Source organism: Zingiber officinale, chromosome 8B (assembly GCF_018446385.1).
Source record: "Zingiber officinale cultivar Zhangliang chromosome 8B, Zo_v1.1, whole genome shotgun sequence".
In the NCBI taxonomy this organism is placed as follows: domain Eukaryota; kingdom Viridiplantae; phylum Streptophyta; class Magnoliopsida; order Zingiberales; family Zingiberaceae; genus Zingiber; species Zingiber officinale.
Window position 1 is genome coordinate 41,318,941 of NC_056001.1, and position 22,788 is coordinate 41,341,728.

The 22,788-nt window shown below is 37.3% G+C and overlaps 1 protein-coding gene across 1 annotated transcript; it reads right to left on the minus strand.

Annotated features, from left to right (window-relative positions):
- Positions 1–5,846: 5,846 nt before the first annotated feature.
- On the minus strand, positions 5,847–13,470 carry LOC122015053 (indole-3-pyruvate monooxygenase YUCCA2-like). The gene is made up of 6 exons (XM_042571701.1): positions 12,699–13,470; positions 12,366–12,614; positions 12,109–12,231; positions 11,018–11,313; positions 7,347–7,433; positions 5,847–7,214 (listed from the first exon to the last, which is right to left on the minus strand). Exons 1-4 carry the CDS (start codon positions 13,464–13,466, stop codon positions 11,122–11,124), a joined length of 1,332 nt encoding a protein of 443 aa, XP_042427635.1. The 5' UTR covers positions 13,467–13,470; the 3' UTR covers positions 5,847–7,214; positions 7,347–7,433; positions 11,018–11,121.
- Positions 13,471–22,788: the final 9,318 nt, after the last annotated feature.

Sequence of the window (22,788 nt, forward strand, 5' to 3'; positions counted from 1 at the left end):
CGATGACACTGGTAGCAAACAATGGTGGCACTAGTAATAATATCGTGCGGTGACAATAATGTGTATGGTAGTGGCAACGACATGAGATGAAAAATTTTGAGGATAAAATTAAGGTTAGGAAAAAAATAAGAAGAGGATTAGAGGAGAAAAAAAAAAGGAAAATACGGTGAGAGGAAAAAAATAAGAAAAATTAAGGAAAAAAATAAAATACAATATTGAAGAAAAATTAAAAAAAATGGGAGAGATGGAGGGGGAATCATGGGAGAGAAAAAAATATGTTTGGTTTTCATTGGATTTTTTTTATAAAAGTCTATAAAATTTAAAAATTTATAATTAATTGTTTTTTTAATTTTTCTTCCCAATGTATTTTTTTTTCCTCAAATTTCAGGGGGTGCGGTCGCACCCCTAAAGCTTCACCTAGCTACGCCCCTAATTACGAGCCAATTTGTCTTGGATTTATTTGATGGGTAAATATAGAACCAAACTATCTATCCTAAAATTAATCCATTTGGTTTTTTAGACGTAGAGCAAATTTATAAAAAAAATTTAAAAAATCATCAACCTGAACTTTGAATTAATATTTGTTTCTCAATGTTTAGGAGCTATTTTTTTAGTGATTATTTTAATAGAGTATTTAAAATATATTAAAGCATATAAATTATTATTTTTTATAAATAATTAATTCAAATACTTTAAATCCAATTAAAAAAATATGACTTCATAAAGATTTGAATAAATTATACACATACTTGTAAAAGAAAAGGTAATTAAAGAAATTAAAACACATTATAAATTTATAAAAAATTTAATATTTTTTAAAAAATCCTAAATACCCAACTTTATAAAATATTTCCTTAATCTCTCGCATTCTCAAGTGTACTCGATTTCAAAGTCCCATCAGACAGACAGCTATTACATTGGACGTTGTCAATTAATTAAGAAGTCTGGAGATCAATATCTGATAATTAAATATTTACTAGAGATTCCTGCCCTCCCTATACAAATGACTGAGATCAATCGTGTGAGGCACACAATATCAGTGTATAACCTTTTGCCACCCAAACCCGATCTCATTTTAGTTGATATCGTATATCCCGTGTACATTAATTAATTCTAGAATGATCGAGTTAATCCTATAAAACTTCTCATCAACTATCAGAGAAATCAAAACGTATTTGTAACTAATAATCCATCAGCCCAATATTTTTAAATTAACCGTAGATTAAAAAAATTATCTATTAATGGGATAGAATTAAGACTCAATCCTTTATACCTACCAAATTAAAATGAATCTAGCACTGTTCCATTGCCGCCGGGCAATTTACGAAATCATTCATTCACCGCATGTTAGCATCACCACATCATCATTACCACCTCATGACGTGTCTCCGTTGTTTTTTTTGGACCTATATTTGTTTTATAGTTTGTGATTTAAAATGGACTTGAATTTTTTTTAAAACTCTTCGTATATTTGAATAATTAGATTACTTAGGATTAAAAAAATTAAAATTATTATTTTTGAACCTATAACCAATTTATAATATTTTTTTGAAGGCCCTCTAAAAGGTTGAGGCGGAGCCCTCTTGGGTCTCCCTCCCTTCACGTCCAACTTGGAGTTAGATACATAAATCAATAGAATATAATGGTGGGGTAGGTGGAGAAAAGGTCAAATCATTTTCACATATTACCTTGAAGTTTCAAATATATTAGTCTACCAATATGCTACCAATGTGAATATTATCCAATTTGGACGTATATTGTACCTAATAGGCCCGCTTATGGCCCAAGTGACAATAGCTTAGACTTTGAGTTTAAGATAGTTTAGTCTCATTTGTTTGGGAATACTCAAAATGTTCAAGGTCAAGGTACACGAAGAGCTAATCCAATTTGACTCATTTGTTGAGTCAAAATAGTAATCTCGACAAGTTTGATATATATAATCTCTTGTAGGTCCCTTTGAAGACCGGCAAGAGGGGAGGGGTGAATTGTCCTACAAAATAAAACTCGAACCTTTCTCGGATTTCAACTATATAATGAACACTTGTAATAAATAAGTAAAAGAGACTAAGTAAAGAAAAGCAGACACCAGAGTTTTATTTGATTTGCAATCAGGAGATTGCTAATCCAAGGAATGTAAGCGCACTATCTGATTCTCCTCTGGGCGGAGTAGCCTCTTTACAATGTTGACAGCACAAATGAAAAGAACAGAATTGAAAGCACAGAAGGAATTGATTACAAGTTCGTTGTTATGAATGTGCAGATCAGTACAATATTTATAGTACTGGTCAGGGCACCTGGAAGGAGTTCCGGGCGCCCTGGAGGGGATAAAATTATATCCCCAACGATCAAATCGTGTTTGACGCGATCCTGGTCAAAATCCAGCTCCGAGCGCCCGGAGGGGTTCCGGGCGCCCGGACCCTCAATAGCGCCCGGACCTCTTAAGTCAACTTTGTTGACTTTTTGTGGTCCGGTTCCACTGCTCCGGTTTAGCTCGTTTCGGTCCGGGTCTGTTCGCTCCGGCTCCATTAGCTTGGGTGATCTCGGCCTTCCGAAATAGGGCTCACCCGAACCCATGTTCCGGCCTTCTCCTCGAGCAGCCTTCCTTCCCGGTTTCTCGTCCCTCGAGCGTCGCGCACGCTCTTCTCGTCCACCGGTGTACTCTTCCGCGGACACCTCGTCCCTCGGACGCACCGAGCCCGTCGGCTCTCTCCCGTGCCGTCCTTCTCGCTAGCCGCGTCTTCCGCTCGACTTCCTGTGTTCCTAAGCTCCTGCACACTTAGACACAAGGGTTAAACAAACGCAGGACCTAACTTAGCCTGTTTGATCACATCAAAATACCTTGGGATTCCAACAATCTCCCCCTTTTTGATGTGAGCAACCCAAGTTAAGTTAGGGTAAACATATACAATAAAAACAATTTATATTCAAATAAGTCCAAGTATTTTTCAAATGAAAAAAAAAATATATTATCTAACCTCCCCCTAGACTTAACATATTTCTCCCCCTTTGATCACATAAAAATTGAGGTTATAAACAAGTCTAAGGTAAATTCAAACAAAAATTTTGAGTGTAAAATATTTAAAAATGTCTAAGTAAAGACACTCTGCAGAATTTTTCGTTCGAGAGAAATTTAAGTAAAACATTTTTCAGAAAAAAAAATTCTAAGTTAATATTTATAAGAAACAATTCTAAGAAAAATTATAAGGCAATATTATAAAAAAAATTCTAAGATAATTTTCATAAACAAAATTTCTAAGTCAATTTTCATAAAAATTTCTAAGATAATAAAAAAATTTCTAAGTCAAGTTGAAAATTTTACCTATTTTCTAACACAAATTGAATAACTCTTTTAAAGCATTAAGTAATTTAAATTAATGCTTTTTCAGTTAGTCAATTAAACTTTTCATTTCGATACTTGGCTTCCAGGTCATGGCGAGGCACTAGGCCTTCTTGGTTATTGGAGCAACAACCACTTCCTTAGACAAAACCTCATAATGAAATTAGTTGTTTAATTTCCTTGCTGAAAATGCTAAGTCGGACTTTAATTTTAAATTAAACAGATTTTTGGAACCCAGTAGAGGTTCCTACCTACAGGATTAACCAAGTATTTCCTAGGTATATAGATTTTTGATATATTTCTAATTTGATTTTGATGAAATCTATAATACCAATTTAAACCTCTATAATTTCTAAAAGTAGAAATATTTGAACCATTAGATTTTTTCAATCTTTCTATTTCTTTTTTTAGCTTTTCATTTTCAATTTTCAATTTTTCAAAATCCTCTATAAGACATGATTTTGCCAAAATTCTCTTTGTTTCTAAAATTTCATTTTCTAATTTGGCATTTTTATTTTCTAATTTATACATGGATTTAGTCATTGCCTTAATACCAGAGTAAAGTTCATCAGGGGGTAAGAGGCATACCTCACTTACCATATCAGACTTAAAGCCTGAATCTCCCCCTGCTTCGCTACTTCGATCTAAGGTCGCTCCCCCTTCATCGATGCTGGGTTCTGATGTACTTTGTCCTTCGTAGCTTGCCATCAATGCTATCCTGGCATATTCTTGAGCTTCTGATTCGGATGAAGAAGTGTCGTCCCAAGTTGCTTTTAGGTTGTATTTCTTGGGTGTCTTCATTTTGACCTTCTTGAGTTCTGGGCAGTCTTCCCTTAGGTGTCCCTCCTTCTGACACTGGTAGCACCATACCTTTCTTCTACCTTTTTGATTCTTTTTATTCTGCATTTTAAATTTATTAGATCTAAAAAACTTTTTAAAGTTTCTTACCATGTACGCTTCTTGATCGTCTTCGGAGTCTGACTCAGGTTCATCCTTGTTGGTTGCGTTCAGCGCCATAGTCTGGGTTGTGTCCTTTGATATCTCTGCATATCTAGTTTCGCGTAATTCAAGGGTAGAAAACAACTCTTCTAAAGTACTTACCTCCAGGTCTTTTGAGATGTAATAAGCATCGACGATTGATGTCCACTCCGGAGTTCTTGGAAACGCGTTGAGCGCGTAGCGTATAGTGTCCCGGTTTGTTACCGTTTCACTAAGGTTTTCGAGACCAGTAACTAGTTCTTTTACCTTTGCATGTAGACCGGCTACTTTCTCACCTTTCTCCAGACGGATATTCATCAGTTTGTTGCGGAGGATGTCCCTTCTAGCGAGCTTTGCTTCGGACGTACCTTCGTGGAGTTCCAAGAACTTCTCCCAAAGTTCTTTAACAGATAAATAGTTTCCGATGCAGTTGACCTCTTGAGGCGGTAATACGCTCAGCAGGTGATGTTCCGCACGGCTGTTTGCTACCGACTCATTCTGCTCCTTCTTTGTCCAATCGCTCTCTTCTTTTTCTTTTCCATCTTTATCTATTGGAACTACAAAACCATATTTCATAATAAACCGAATTTCAAAATCTGTTTTTAGGAATACCTCCATAAGACGCTTCCAGTCTGCGAAGTTCCCCTTGAATTTTGGTGGGACGATACTTGGTCCGGTCATCTTGTTGCTTCGATCGGCGGTTAGTCCTCCTGAAGCGCCTTGCTCTGATACCACTTGTAGGTCCCTTTGGAGGCCAGCAAGAGGGGAAGGGTGAATTGCCCTACAAAATAAAACTCGAACCTTTCTCGGATTTCAACTATATAATGAACACTTGTAATAAATAAGTAAAAGAGACTAAGTAAAGAAAAGCAGACACCAGAATTTTACTTGGTTTGCAATCAGGGGATTGCTAATCCAAGGAATGTAAGCGCACTATCTGATTCTCCTCTTTACAACGTTGACAGCACAAATGAAAAGAACAGAATTGAAAGCACAGAAGGAATTGATTACAAGTTCGTTGTTATGAATGTGCAGACCAGTACTATATTTATAGTACTGGTCCGAGCGCCTGGAAGGAGTTCCGGGCGCCCTGGAGGGGATAAAATTCTATCCCCAACGATCAGATCGCGTTTGACGCGATCCTGGTCAAAATCCAGCTCCGGGCGCCCGGACCCTCAATAGCGCCCGGACCTATTAAGTCAACTTTGTTGACTTTTTGTGGTCCGGTTCCACTGCTCCGGTTTAGCTCGTTTCGGTCCGGGTCTGTTCGCTCCGGCTCCGTTAGCTTGGGTGATCTCGGCCTTCCGAAATATGGCTCACCCGAACCCATGTTCCGGCCTTCTCCTCGAGCAGCCTTCCTTCCCGGTTTCTCGTCCCTCGAGCGTCGCGCACGCTCTTCTCGTCCACCGGTGTACTCTTCCACGAACACCTCGTCCCTCGAACGCACCGAGCCCGTCGGCTCTCTCCCGTGCCGTCCTTCTCGCTAGCCGCGTCTTCCGCTCAACTTCCTGTGTTCCTAAGCTCCTGCACACTTAGACACAAGGGTTAAACAAACGCAAGACCTAACTTAGCTTGTTTGATCACATCAAAATACCTTGGGGTTCCAACACCTCTTTCTTGCCATATAATTCTAATGGGGGAAGCTCCAAGTTAGCATTTTCAATCCGGACTTGGACTTAGGCTGTGTTGTGCCCCTCTTTCATCAAGGTCATTTGATCCATTAGGTGTAATTTTGGATCTCTAGTTCATTGACTTACTTCTTAGGATAGGGAAGCATAAAAGAACAATGGCTTTAAGATAGATTTATAGGTGGAGAAGCTATCCATGGCATAAGGAAGAAGGGAAGGAGACTAAGTACATTCATCACTATCTTCACGCTTTCTTAACAAAACCCAAAAGAGTGTGCCTTTTCTCATCGACTCAAATGGTAGGTTGCCCATATTGATTGAACCAACCACCTCACTTGCTTGACTTTGGACTAAACAGATAGAATTGAATCCAACTACACTATCTAGCTTGATTTGCCTCGATCAACCAACTCACTCAGGCCATTTTAACTTACACCAACCATCAAACCCACACAACCCACTCACCCAACCATATCAATTGGGTCGATTAACTCACTCAAATCGATTGACCTGCTTAAACTAATTATTTCATCCAACTCAATTTGACCAACTAGTCATACTTGAGAACTTGGCTAAACCAACAGTCAAGAGTCCACAAAGTACACTTTTATATATAAGAAAAGACATCTTTTATTTTTCTTTAAAAATTATTTTATAAGGATACATAAAATTCAGAAGAAGTTGGTAATGGTCATATTTGTTAGTTATTAAACAAGCAAGCTATGCTACTCAAGTGATATAACAGGTAGTCCCCTCGAAACGATTTAATGGGTAGCACATGAAATATTATCATCATGAGATATGGGGTTCGAATCTCGATAAAGTCGAGATAAATGTCTCCCTTATGTGTTAGTCACTATTTCAAAGACTAACAATCGCCCGTAATTTACCTCCTCCGTGTTGACACTAGGACGAATTAACGGGAACACTGAGGACAACCGTATTTACCTTTTACCACTAAGTGATATAAAAGATGATGTGCTCATCCCAGACATCCCTCCAAATCAATCCCAAGACATTTAAAGAGAGATAAATCACAATATAAACCGACCTCTTAGATGGGAGAAGCTTATTCCTTAAGAGAATAAACCTCAAGAAATTCAAACTTTCATCCTATTATACAAATTTACCACCACGTACCAACTCGACAGCTCTGCTACTGCAGGGAGTTGTCTCCTTTTCCTATTCATTTTCCATGACTTGTATTTTTTAGTTGAAAGGGATTTTACAGAGAGAGTGGGATAACAAAGTAGCAGAGACAGCGACAAGAGCTGCACGGTTCAGCATGTCGTTCTCAGAACTCATGTAGCGCATGCATTTTCAACGGAAAATTAAGTGCAATAAATAATAATAATTTAATTTTTTATACACAAATAAAATACTTGATAATATGTGGATAATACCTTCATGCTGATCGTTGTCCAATATCCAAAGGCATTACCAGGAGTTGTATTTCCTGTTGGCTACTATAACAGCTCCCTGCTTCTCTGCTGCAAAACCAATGGCATTAAGGTTGCTTTCAGTTTCAAAGGCTTTAGGAAGCGTCAAAAGTAGGGAGAGCGTAAGTGAATACACTCATCAACAACCATGGAGCTTTCATATATATCCCTTTTCACGGCTTTAAAAAAATGACAAAATTCTTATTGCATGACTTTCTATCAAAGCATATACAGAAAAGAAGCAATAATGCCAACAGAAACATGTTCAAAGACATTTCAGCTTTTAGTTTGGAATCATGCATTGATGTGCAGTGATGTAATTGACATCATGGACAGAGTTGCAAGGATAAGATTGCAAGGGATAGTGAATACAAACTGGCTGAGCTAATAGTCGGAAGGTTGCTTGTCTTAGTCTTGACTATTCTTTTTCCTGCTGATAAAGGAGTTTGGTCTTGGTTTCAATGCTCGGAAACAGGGATGACAACTTGATGATCACTCAGCAGAAATGGCATCAAAGTCAGTGTTTTTAAACTGGAGTCCAATCAGCCAACTCAGTAACTGAAATCCAGAAATCAAAACACACAACAACAGTTCGGGTTGGCGACCTGTCTTGTTTGAAACACTTCATAAAACATACAGTAAGTTGCATATCAAGACATCAAACTTTGTTTTGTTTTGGAGGATATGAAGAAGACTCATCCATCATAACAGAAAGTAAAAGAAACTAGTTTTTTTTTACAATGAATCATCACAGTGGACAGGAAGGATGCAGTTCAATCATTCAGTGGCGTATTTGACTAGTAATGGAGATTTGTGACTTGGAATAAGATAGATGATGGTAGTCTCAAATCAATGATCTAGGTATAATGGATCAGTTCAGATATTGACTTGAGAGCTACAGGTAAAAGCTTGGAGAATATACTTTATCAGACTACAATTTCCAAGTAATTCTATGGTCTTCTTTACTTTGGTTGTGATCAATTTCCTTGGTAGGTTAATGACTAAAGATTGTAGTATATAAGTATAATGGAATAAACACAATTTATCATTGTTCTGTAACACCAGTCAATTTGTAGTTTCGCTCATGTTTCGTGTTAGTCATGATAGGTCACCTATCAAAATCACTCCAACTCAATAAAGGAAGAGTGAGGGATAGGATGAAAAGATTCTCAAGCACACACGTTGAAACTTAACCAAAACTGATGACTTGGAACCTCAATCAAGACTGAATCATTTGTTTTATCATATGTGATCCAGTCAGCAACAAAAGAGATTGATAGCCACATGGAAAAAAGGATGGCATGTTGAACTAATTTGTACTTATCACCAGCTTGAGGATGACATTAAGTCAAGACAGTTGGCAATTGATCCACAACTCATCACAATTTAATTCCACACGAGCTAGGCCAACACCTAATCCTGTTGGATTTATACAAAACTTCCCTGCAGCATAACACTCATGCTCTCATTCCATTGGTTTTATAGTGCTCTTCCTGATTAAATTGTTCAGATATCTTTGTTACAAGGATTTGAAGGTGGCCTTTAAAGCCATATGCAAAAATTGAGGGTTTTAGAGAGGAGAGGAACAAAAAAGACTAAAGAAGATTTGGGGGGAGAAGTTGTGGTCTTAATATCATCAAGATGCATGCTTCTATATTTACAATAGCTAATAATCCATCTTCAGTTTATGAGGATAAAGCAATGTCATTATAACTCACCCAATGAGGGTAACCAAACATACAGATTAAGACATTCAAATAGTTTTTCAACTCACCTAATAACTCTCTGTATTTAGAGTAGTAATCTATCACCATCATCCCCTCTTAGATCAAAGCAATGATCATAATCTTAATTTGATTGCCTCTAGAGCTTTTCTTTGGAAAAATCACTCAATCAGATGACCATATAACATTTTTGCCTCTCAGCAAAAGCATAGTCCAATTTTCTTTGTCAAAGACAATGGTTTTCTTCCCTCCCTCTCACAGCTTAAGTATACCCTGTAAAATCTGATAGTTTTGAGGAGAGAAGAACAAAAAGTTGCAAAAAGGAAGAAATTTTGATGAACTTGTAGGCTTGACATCTTCAAGATCAAGATGCAATGCATGCTTATATTCAACACATTAAATGTGAATGTATTAAGTAAAGTGTTTAAGGGTTTGTTTGGTTCATGATTTTTGTTTCAATTTTTTATTTTTATGAAATGAATAATGTGAAAAGTGAAAACACCTTCCACTTTTTAAGCTTCTTCAGTTTAGTAAAAGTAAATTATATATGGAATAAAAATATTGATAACTATATTGTTGATTATTAATAATATATTGTAATATACTAATAATTTTATTGTATTACAAAAATATAGCATTATAATGTGTATTATATTATGTTACATTATTATATATCATATTATAAAATATATAATAACATTATATTTCACAACAACAACAATAATAAACTGACTAATAGTTGATAGTAACAATTTTACAAAATAGTTAATAAAATAATATAATAATAATATATTTTATTTGAAAAAATTTGTGATTCTGGATTTAACTTTTTAAAAATTAAAGAAAATATTTCAGAAAAGTATTATTGTTCTCTATTATTCAAGTTGGACTTTTTCATCTTCTAATATTTTATTTTTTAAAAAAAATCAAGTTATCAAACATATTCTCAAAAAAAAATATCTTAACATAATGAAAAACTGAAACTTGGGTGAAGATAGATTACTTGTCTATTTAGGGTACAGACCGATTATTTAACCATTTAGGGTGACTAACAGGATGGCTAACTTGAATATATAGGATGGCAATCAGTGGGCTTGTTTATCCCCCATGGTATACAATACAATAAAAGTGATAATAGGTACTAAGCAAACATATCAACTCATGATGTACTCTGGGTCTCTGGAATTATATTAATTTAATTAACAAGATGAAGATTTGTTGCAACATGTAAAAAACTTCATATATATAGACTTGTGTCAAGAGAATACAAAGACATCTTTGTATTTGCACTAATAATATAACATGAAAAGATATATAGAAAAGAAATTATGGTGTCATATACTTGCGTGAAGAGAAAATTCAACATGAATTTGACCTCTGCATGTTTATTATTGCTATTTACATCCTCCCCATACACAAACCAGCACCCACACTTTTATATATGAGTACTTATGATCCCAGAACATTCTACAAAAGAGACAACAAATGAAGGGACAACAACAATGTTAGTTCTGCCACAGACTTGTTATCCGAAGTAATTAGGCACCTGAATGCAATCATCATATTGAGGGATTGATTCCCCGTGTAGAAAAAAGAATGAAGTTTATAGACATCTCAATGTGGCAGGTAGAGTTATACTTATGACAACAGCATCTTAGTTTGCAAAAGAAATTTCTACAAGTTATAAATATAAAGAAACTGGGGGTGAACACTTAGTTACAAGCAACAATATTTGATTTGGAAGTGTATACACACTACCCAACTACTCAGTTTTCTAGATTGATTTGTCGTCTAAGTGCGAGCTGCAAGTTATCTAGAGTCCAACCTTTTAGTGAGTTGGCTATACAAAGAACTCACAAAAAAAAAATAATTCACTGGCCTAGGAGACTTAATTTTGTTTCTTTTTAATACCTGTATCCAGACCCATAAACAAAGGAAGGCCAATTCCCAGTTGTACCACAACAAAAATGATCAATAGAGTGTATCAGGGTTTTGGGGGAACTTGTGCCTGATATTTACAGCTCCAAGGGATTGGCCTTGGTATTCCATTGGCTGGCTATATCCTCTGCTATCTTGTGGGCATCCATGGAAGCTCCCAACAACCCTCTCCTTGTGAAACCAGTAGCATAGAGTCCATTCTTTCCTTTCCAATTATGAGGGAAGGCAGTCTTAGGAAAGCCATCTTTCTTGCTGAAGAAATCCTCCTCCTTGTGATATGCAAACTCACAGTGAGATACATGGAATTGTTTTTTCTCCTTCTTTTACAATAGTATTAAGTACTAACAATCATGGATATGCACACTAACATTATAGTAGATCAGGCCAAGTTTGATAGCAGAGTTTAAATTCTTCTTGGAGAATAAGTATATGAAGGGAAAATTTGTTAGTCCAGAATGACTGCAAGAAAGCTAATTCTACACTAATTATTATACAATGACTGTACCATATGAACAGGTTCTTGTAAGCTCGAATTGTTTTAATGAACCTGTCATACAATTATGCTCTATTTTGTCTGCTGTTGCGGGCCATTTTGATACCCCCTCCACGCAAATAGCATGTGGTGGCAAAATGCAGGTGATTGTCATGATTATAGAAGTGATAATATGGTTGGATTTATGTGCAGGACCAAAGTCACTATCAGAGTTATTAAGAGTGTTCTCTCATATGTATCGCCTTCAATGCCCATACTTACGCATTACTGCAATAAATAGACCATATATCCCCTAGGGAGTTAAACAAGATATTTTTTTTTGCCTTTGATGGATGAGCCATTGGCTCGATTCTATCTACATGTCAATCCTTGCAGGCATTTTCGCAAACAGCCTCATTACTATCCTTATATCAGTTCCACAAATGAGTCTTAAGGTGATGTCACTTTGCTCCGTCAATTCACTTTATTCCTCATTTTGCAATCTTAGCAGACAAGTTAATAGAAGTAGCATTAAATGTATGAACCCTAATTACAGAATGAAAAATGTTGGTTGGTTTGTCTTACTATGCACCTTGAGCCAAGAAGTGACATTGCTCTTGTAGCCTGTCGCCAAGATGATGGAGTCAAATTCCCGGTGTGTACCATCCACAAATTCTGCCCCTCTGCTTGTGTACTGGTTCACATCAGGGACCACCTGCACAAAACCCTAATCGTAACCTCATCTCAAGTACTGCGACCATTGCGAGTCAGTGAGAAAGAGACGACGATTTGAAAAACTTCGATTCCGTAATGTGATTTGGGGAAAGAAAACAACAACAAAAAAAAAACCTTGATTTGGCCGCTCTTGATCTTGGCGAAGGTGCCGACGTCGAGCACTGGAGTCTTGCCGGTGGCGGTTTTGAGCTCTAGGGGGCCGCGCGATGGCCGCGCGATCCCGTACTTGCCGGTGTCGCCCAAGACGAGTCTGGCGATCGAGAGGAGGAGGGCGTCTGCCGCTTTAACCGGAAGCCACTTGAGCAGAAACATGGAAAGCCCGAAGGTGGAGATTCCAAATATGTCCCTCGGCAATATGTGCAACTGTAGGAACGATTAATTAATTAATTAGAGGATAATCAACAATTAATCTTTAATTAATAAAAAAGAACAAGATCAGCAACCAGCCTTATCTCTTACGACCATAGAGACCTTGGCATCGTTGTCGCAGAGGTCCAAGGCGACCTCCATGCCGGAGTTGCCGCAGCCCACCACGAGGACCCGTTCGCCACGGTGCTCGTCCCCCTTGTCGTAGCAGCTGGTGTGCAGCACCTTGCCGTGGAACGCCGCCACTCCGATGGTCTCCGGCCACACCGCCTCCGCATTCTCGCCCGTCGCCACCACCAACCACCTCGACACAAACTCCACTCCGCCGCCGCCGCCGCCTCCGGAGAAGCCGGCGGCGGCGGCACGGACGCGCCAGAAGCCCAGGGACGGATCGTACTCCGCTTGCGCGACCTCGACGCCGTAGAGCGGCGCGAGGGCGAAGCGATCGACGTAGCAGTCGAGGTAGTCGACGAACTGCTGCCGTGTGGGGTACTCGGGAAGCTCCTTCGGGAAGGGCATCAGCGGCAGCGCGCAGTACTTCTTCGGTAGGTGGAGTCGGAGGCGCTCGTAGGTGCGCAGCTTCCACGACGACGCGGCGCAGCGCTCCCTCTCCAGGAGCAGCGCCGGGACGCCTCTGGCCTTGAGGCACGCGGCGGTGGCCAGCCCCGCTGGCCCCGCCCCCACAATCAGCGGACCCGGGAACCACGCCCGCTTCACACTCGACTCCACGGCCGAGCCATACACCTTCACCTGTAGCACCGGCGGCGGCCGCAGCTGCTCCTCATCCCCTCCCTCGCCGTTCAGCAACCCCGTCATATAAATGCCCCAAACCACGACTCGATCTTGCATGCACAAGGAGATTGATTGTATTCCCAGAAACGACGAAGCAGAGATCTGTGGGTCAGTTTGTGGCCGCTGCCGGACTACTGTTCACATGTCTATATATAGCAGAGGCAGGAAAGGGGCTGCTGTTCTTCCATTACGTGTCACAAGGTTATGCGCTCGCCCAAACGTTCCTCTCAAGACATTTGGAAGAGAGGTCAATCGAGATGATACCGAGCGGCGTACAAGGGAGAGATTTTATTCCAAGGGATTGTTTTCCGCGAATTCGACAATTGCAGCCGGACTGCTGTTCTTCCATTATGGGCAAGAGAGAGCAGTTCTAATTAGAACTGGCCAAGATACAGGCCGATCGCAATTTGGCGCTTGCATTGGAATAAAGAGACTAAAAAACAAAACAGAGAAATAATTCCGGACGTCAAAAAGATGAAGGAGCTTCCGAAGCAGACTGTCAGCCTGTGAGGGACCAAACTAATTGTATCGGTTCAAACTGAAATCTGAAATGGGAAAGTAAATTTAGAGGAGATCGGCTAACACTTGTCATTAATGATCACCTTCATTACCAACTGTTCCTTTCTAAAATGCTTTTTCTTCAGATAAAATCTGAATCCACAACATTCCTGCACTTCCCCAACCCCCGGTCCCACCAAATGCACTTGAGCTCGATCGAGTCTGAAGAGCCCTCGGTGAAACGACTATTTCTTCATATAACCCCATATCCCCTCCTCCTTTGATGAGCACATTGTAGTCCAACAAATCGGAGGGGTCCTTGGATATCCAAACGCAGGCTTCCTTGCAATTCTCTCTTATGCTTGTCTTTTTAGTGGATCTCCTTTTCTTCTCTTTTCTTTTCCATCCACTGTTGCTGGGGGTTCTTGTAGATGATAAAGCAATTATGGGCATGCGTTGCATAGGGATAGATTTATTGGTTGTTTGATGGATATACAACTTGTTTTCTAAGAATGACATACATGTAATTTGAGTTTTACTAGTGTGTATTTGGATGCGGTGTGAAATTTACTAGTTTGTATTTTTTTGTGCTGTGTATATATATGGTCCAGTGTGGGGGGCTCAATCGGCTGCCTTAGTGAGCGCTCTTGGATAGTGAGATTTTGTCAGCGCATGGGTGGGGACTGGTCGAAATCTGTCTACGTAACCAATCAATCAAATAAAGATATGGATAGAGTCCTAAATTAATTTTTTATATGGATACGAATAAATAATATTTAAATTATTATAGTGATTAAAAAAAGAAATTCATTAGTTTAATTTAATTTTACCGAAATAATTATCCAAAGTTTTACGATATTCAAATCACCTATTAAGTTTAAAAATCCTCAAATCGTGTGCGGTGTGCCCCATACCCATTTTATCTCTCTTTACTATTCTTAATTTATTTACTATATTATAATAATTTATTCAGAATATTATTCATCGGCATGATGAAATCCTGAATTAATTGTTATACTATAAGAATTAATTTTTTTAATGATTAATTTATATTTAAAATATCACTACTATCAATAGAAGGTGTCAAATTGATATTTGATAACATAAATATAATTAAAAGAATTATACGAATAAATAGAACATATTTCTATATTATTCTGAACTCTCTAGGTCTATCAATCATTATTTTGATGAACTCGAAATGATATGAAATTATGTTCTATATGTTCGTTTAATTCTCCTTATTATATTTATATCCTTAAATATCAATTTGATATATTATATTGAGAGTGGTGATTTTTTAATATAAATTGATTATTTAAAAAAAATAATTGATTGTTACATTATAATAATTAATTAAAGTTACTGTTTATAAAATCGATTGCTACAACGTAATAATCGATTAAAAAGTTTGATTTGTATTAAAAAAAATCATTATTTTTATGTCAAAATAATAATTAAAGATATGAATATAATCAGGTAAATTAGACGAACATATAGGACCTAATTCTAAGTCATTCTGAGTTCTCTAAGTTCGTCAGCCAATTTCAATCGAAACTGGCTGATGGACCTAGAGAGCTCGGAATGGTATAAAACAAAATTTTATATATTTGTCTAATTCTCCAAATTATATTCATGCCCTCAAATATCAATCTAGCACACTATGTTAATAAATGATTTTTTTAGCACAAATGTGTCTCAAAAATCTAATTTATATTTTTTTTAAAAAATCACCGCTCTCGATATATTTTTTGGATATATTCTTGTTAAAAAAATCACTACTATTAGATTTTGAGGGATGACCTAAGGCAAACGTCTTATGGTTTTACTATTTATTTGATAAATATATATTTACTATTTGAGTGCATGTTATATGTTTGAATAATTTTAAACTCATTTACTGAATGTCCGCAATACAATTTATAGCATGAGAGAATTTGTGATTGGATCACAACTTATGATTATCTCTATATGTGCAATTATGAACGTATTAGAATTTACCTAGTTGTCGAATAGGTGCATTCGGACATCATCAATTATGAACGTTTGGCCAAGCAGTTGTTTCTCACTAGCCGAAGACATTGGGATGTCGAGAGTTAAACGTGGATACTAGTTATGGTAACTAGTTCATTGGAGTGACTTACTATAAGATATATGGATATGTTTATGAAATTCTTACTGTAGCTCGAGTGCAAGTTTCCTTCGACTTGAGGTATATATGTCATCTTAGTCATGAAGACTTATACTTTGATATCTTAAACAAATATCTCTTGGAGGTGTAGACGCGAAATCATTGGATATATATTGAAGTGTCCGAAGGTATTTAGATAACCTACAGTGGATTCACCACTCTTTGCGAGAAGACGTATACCCTATGACCACTCATTAAAATTATTACTCGAAGTCTTTAGTCAAAGCATCACATGTTAAGAGTATGAGACTCTTGTACACATGTATGAGTAATTTGAATTGATAGAACGAGGAAATATTATTTGGACTAGGTGTGATATAGTCAGCTTAGTAGGGGCAGATATATAGATCATGTCCTGAACCAAGTGGGTATAAGACGAGTGAAAGGAACGAGACACAACTCAGTATAGTTGTTGAAGGATTCAGAATTAGTTTTCATATTAACTATGATTTTTCAATTAATTGAAGATTATGATATACTACTAGGTGTCACTCGTGATCATTCCTTAATTTAGTAGTTAATTATGGATGGTCAAGATAAATCGAAAACATATTGGGTCACACGCACTATGAGTTTCTAAAAGACGTAAAATAAGTTAGAGAATAAGATTATCAGATGAATAGATAAATGTGTTGTTGGACATGTATGGAAATATTTGTCGGAACGGATGCATGGATAAGACACGTCTCTTATGGAAGAGTTGGACCCTATTTGGTTTAGTCATGAACCAATTTAGTTTAATCATGAACCAACTTGATTTAAGTTGTGAATCAAACTAAGGGTTAATGGACTAATTTTTAGTTAAGGCATAATGAGTTAGATTTGGGCTTTTTAATCCAACTCATTAAAGAAGACTATATATTGATATGGTTAGGAGAGAATTAATACACAATTTATTATTGGCTTGATTAGGTTTTGGAAACCAAAACCCAATATCTCTTTCTCTCCCTCTCTCTCTCTCTCTTGCCACCGACCATAACAAGAGGGTCTCCTCTTATTGCCATGAGTGACCCAAAGGAAGAAGATCTTTCGTTTACTTCTTCTTGATCATTCTCCTTCGCTCGTGGCTAGTACCTTCTGAAGGCGAAACTTATTTTCTTAGAGTTGTCTTGAAGAACTTGGCGTGGATATGAATAGATGCGAGGTTCGATAACATTATAAAAAGTTGATGTACTTCTCATTGCAGGTCATCCGTAAAGTATATCTAAAATAATTATTATTCGATTTCGTTTTATTTTATAATTTTATCTACGCATTGTATCTTACACGCGTGTAATGTGTGTGATGTGATAAATTAGTTTATTTATCGTTAAGTCTTCCGTTGTGCATGTTTACGAAACGTGTTTTTAGCACACACCGCATTGGGTATATCCCAACAACTACTCTCAATATATTATATCAAATTGATATTTTAGGGAATAAATATAATTAGAAGAACTAGACGAACATATAAGATATAGTTCCATATCATTCTGAGCTGTCTAAATCCATTAGCCAAATTTATCCGAAATCGATTGATAGACCTAGAAAGTTTTGAATGATATGGGATCAGGTCCTATGTATTTATCTAATTCACCTGATTATATTCAATCATCAATTTAACATAATATATTGAGAACAGTACATTTCTAAACGTAAATTAAACTTTTTAATTGATTGCTATGATTCAGGAATTGATTTGATAAAGTATTGTTCATAGGAATTAAAGTTTCATCCTAACCTCATGATTTCTGAAAACAAATAAAGAAATCAAATAGAGAAAACAATAAACCCTAAACATGATCTAGTTTCAACATAAAGCATGACATAATACATTAAATACATAAATAATGACAATGAACTTAATTAATTAAAGAACCATTTGTCCTTATCATGTAGTATCATCTAAACGATCATTGTGGAAGAAGATAAAGCGAAAGCAAGAGGAAGGTCTTCTAAGGGGATTAAGATGATGGCACCAAAATTCTTTGTCAACGGGGAATGAAAATATGTCAAGAATATACCCTAAACACTCGAGGACTAATAATTTTATATAGAGGATCTGACCCATTATCAACCCATAGATAATAATGAATTGGGTTAAAGGTTCTACAAAATTAACTCACATCTAATAACCAATAACTTTAAGTTAGATCACTTAAACAGGTTCGATTTGTATTCAATCGAATATACAAATTATATTATGCCCACCTTAAAGAAATTAAATCCAACATTTATGACTATAAACACTGACTTTAATCAATTGTTATACTATAGCAATCAATTACTTTTTTAAAAAAAATATATAATCGATTTGTATTCAAAAAATTATTGCTTTTGATATAATATTTCAAATTGATTTTTGAGGGCATGAATATAATTAAGAGAACCGGACGAATACATAAGTCATGATTCCATGTCATTCTGAGCTCTTTAAGTCCATCAATCAGTTTTGATCGAAATTAGTTGATAGACCTAATGTAAGTACCCCGTGATAATTTTAATGTGGTCAACCAAGTTAAGTTAAGTTCTATTATATTTTATGTCTTGTGTCTAAGTGTGAATGAAGTTAGGAGCACAAGAAGTTGAGCGAAAGATGCAGCGGACGAGAAGGATGACATGGGAAATGAGCCAACGGGCTCGGTGCGTCCAAGGGATAAGAAGCTACAAAAAAGTACACAGTTGGACGAGAAGGATGTGCTCGATGTTTGAATGATGAGAAGTCGAGGAGAAAGGCTGCTCGAGGAGAATGTCGGAATTAGGTTCGAGTGAGCTCAACTCCGATTAACCGGAGTATCACCTAACCAAACAAAAATCAGCTAAAAGTTTGATCTACCTCATGGAAGGAGCTTTCAATGGCTTGGTAGGCGCCTCACATGAACAGTGTCGAAGACGTCTTTTAGCCTATTTGAGGCATCTTTAATAGCCATTAGCCAAAGATAAAATTTTATCTTTGACATATAAAACTTAGCTTATTGAAGGCGCCTTGGACCCACTTGAAGGTGCCTTCAAGCTACTGATAGAATTTTCCAAAGGCTATAAAAAGACCTCTGGAGATAGGAAATCAACAACAACTTCTATATTTATTTCCTAGTTAGTTTATTTCTAAGCTTTCAAAGAGTGTAAGAAACTTCTCCGCCTTTAACAAAGGAAATTCTAAGGGGGTGCTTGGTTGGATAGAATGGGAGTGGGGAATAGGAAAGAGATTAAAAGTTGGTGTTTGGTTTGGGGGATTAGTGGTGGGTCCCACGGATTCAATCTCCCAAATATGAGAATGGGTCATTACCAAGTAAAACGGGGGGAATGGGAAAAAATACTATTCGGATTGAAACCCCTCCATTCCTATTCTCCACTTCTATCAATCTCATTCTCATTCCCTTTCGTGAACCAAGCACCCCGTTATTAAACTTTCAACTGCATTGGATTAACAATCATCAAGGTTGTAACCAAGTAAAATATTATAACCTTCTTACTTATTTCCTTCTTTAGTTGTTTATCTGTATGCACTTCATTTTTTGTTTAAATTAATTGTGCATCTTTGCTAAACAAAGCAAGAGATTTTTTTTTAACTTTGATTACTATTGGATATAAAAGAACGCTAGAGAGGGGTGGGGGTGAATAGTTGATGTGACGATGAAGAGAGGCCCCACCTCTCGGAGGATAATTACCACGTGGAGGTCAAAGTCAAGGTGATAAATGCTTAGAAGTTATTTGCCGATCGAACGAGCATGTCCCAATCGGGAAGAGAAAGACCCAATCTGATATCACCTTTGACTCGGCCATGAGTCGAGCACTTGACACTCAAATAAGAGGATGACAAAGGGAGCAGTATGCATAAATCAGGCCGAGCGGCTCTTCCGCTCGGCCTAACAGTAGACTTGACATCAGCCGAGCACGCGGACAGTGGACTTCCGGCTGAGCAGCTATCTCGCTGGACCCAGTAATAAAACATGCGGATAGTGAAATTTCGGTCGAGTGGCTATCCCACTTGGCCCAACAACAGATAACACGCGGACGGCGAGATTTCGCCGAGCGGTCATTCCGTTTGGCCAAGCAACAGACACAGCAAGCTATCTTTTGACATCCTTTTGGGAGCTAGTGTCGTTGACAGGCGGCATGGTCAGATAGAGAATCGTACGGCGGAAGCTTCCATTATCACTTCAGAAATATGCTAGGTCTGTTAAGGTACAGTGTCAGGGAAACTTTACTGACGAGTCTTTTCAGGAAAAACTTGGGGGCACGTGCCCGCCTTGGAAAGTGTGCACGCACGCTACAGAAGCTCTATATAAAGGGGGGTCCAACCATCGGAGGAGGTATGCAATATTTACCGTTGTGCTACAGTCTTCTTGTTGCTCCGCTCTTTGCTTCTTCTTCTTCGTCGAAGACTGACTTGAGCGTCGGAGGGCCATCGCCGGGCCCCCTTCCCTGGCTCGGCACTAACGCCACTTGTGTTGCAGGTCGGAGAGAAGTCTACTGGAGGTCAGCGGGAGCGCCACATCCCCAGCATCCATCTCATCAACTTTCGGACAAGATCAATAGCGATCGTCGAAAATTGAGAGCGAATTAAATCGAAGTACGTAGCAGGAGGAAAATAAACCAATGCTAACAAATCGAATTTTACTTGTTTGAAGCCTTCGACGATTCCTACTCCAAGCCTCACACTCGTCGAGTGATTTTGTTGGGAAATCCACTAACAATTCATAAAAAATTTCAGAAGTTAAGTACAAGAACTGGAAATAAAAGTTGCCAACAATAATAAAATGGAAAGTCTTGGTCGTCAGTTGTCGGAGGAGCTTCACAGCGTCGCAGGAGCCTTTTTAGAGCACCAAACAAGAGAGAAACTTGTCGTAGTTGTTGTTCTGAAGGTCCGGGCCGAAGGCCTTTAAATAGGTCCATTCCAGGCACCTGGAACCCCTCCGGGCGCCTGGATCATGTGGCTCAGCCAATCGATGCGCTCTATGTCAATTTATGAATGATTTTTCGGTTTCGGGCGCTTGGACCAAGTCCGGACGCTTGGATCGCCTGGGCACCCTCGATACCCACTGGGCGAGCCTGCTCCGGGCACCCTGACCAGCTCCGGGCGCTAGGAGTCCGGGTGCTCCGAGTCCTTTTTTTCAGCATCCTTCTCCCTATAAGAAATGGTTAGTCATGGCAATAAAAATTATATCTACCTTGTAAAATAGAGTTAGCACAACATAATAGATAGGGTAGTAATTCAATCCTGTATCTTTGAGATCAGAATCTAGTCAAGATCTCACCTTACGCTTCCTAAATGGACCTAAGTTGGATTGACACCTACAGTTCCCTCAACGAGGAACGCGTCTTCACTAGATCTCTCCTCTAGTTGATTACCTTCACTTACCACTTGCAGACACTTGACTTGCCTCTGACCTACCAGGTCTTCCCGCCAGTTGTCAAGTCCGCAGACACAACTGGACTTCGGTCGATTGTCAGGTCCTGCGGACCCAACCGGACTTCTTGTCAGATATCAGGCCCCGCAGACCTATCTGGACTTTCCACCAACTATCAGACTCACAGACCTAGCTGGATTTCAGCCTTGTGTCAGGTCCCTCAGACAGTCAACTCCTGCACACTTGGTAGAAAATGTTAGCCAAACATCACATATAACTTTAACCTATTTGTCATACATCAAAATTAAATTATTAGTGCAACTTGCACCAACAATCTTCCCCTTTTGATGTAATGACAACTCGGGTTAAAGTTAGAAAAAAAATACAATAAGGGAATAAAGCATAAAATGTTTAAAGTAAGTAGATTTTTCTAACCTAACCCACTATCCTCCCCCTTTGTCATACATCAAATAATACATGCATAAAGTATAAATAACTAAGTAACAATTTGAGCAAAAGAATTTTGCAATCTTAGTTTTTAAGCAAGCCTCAAACACATATGTCAAGTAATTTTGAAAGAAAATAAGGTTTTGAAAAACAACTACTTAAAAGACTTGCAAAGTGATGGTTTTAAATAAAAACTTAGCTTTATTTTAGGGAGGAGTAAATATTTTTAAAAAAATTTGCAAGTAAGTTTTTAAAAGTAATAACTTTTCAAAAATATTTTAAAGTTTTTTTTCAAATTAATTTCCAAAGATTTAAATTTTTCTAAGTAGGGCTTTTTAAAGAACTTGGATAGTTAAGAAGCAATTTAAGGAAAAATTCTCTAAGTAAGATTTTCAAAAGAAGGTTTAAAGAGACATTTATCAATATTATTTTTAAGGAAAGTTTAAAGCAAACTTTTAAAGAGTTATTTTTAAAAGCATGTTTTGAAGTAAAGCTTTCCAAAAACTTCTTTAAGTTTGAAAATTTTTTAAAATAACTTGGCAAAACAATGTTAAACAAAATTTTCTAAGTAACAATTTCAAAGTGATTTAAAAAAAACTTTTTTAAAAGTAATTTCAAAGTAATTGCAAAGAAAAATTTATAATAAAGATTTTTTAGGTAAAAGATAATAAAGAAAATTTTCAAATTAAGTTTTTTAACATTTTAAGAGTAATATTCACACAAAATAACTTTTCAAAACATTCTAAAAATATTTTTCAAAGAGATTTTTTAAAACATTTGAAGTTTTTCAAAGTAATCTTGTCAATATTTTTTTTTTAAAAAAAATATGTTTAAATTGTCTAAACAATTTCTCCCCCTTAATTTGATAACATTTAAGAAAGTGATCAGTCAATTTTCAATATGTCTAACTGTT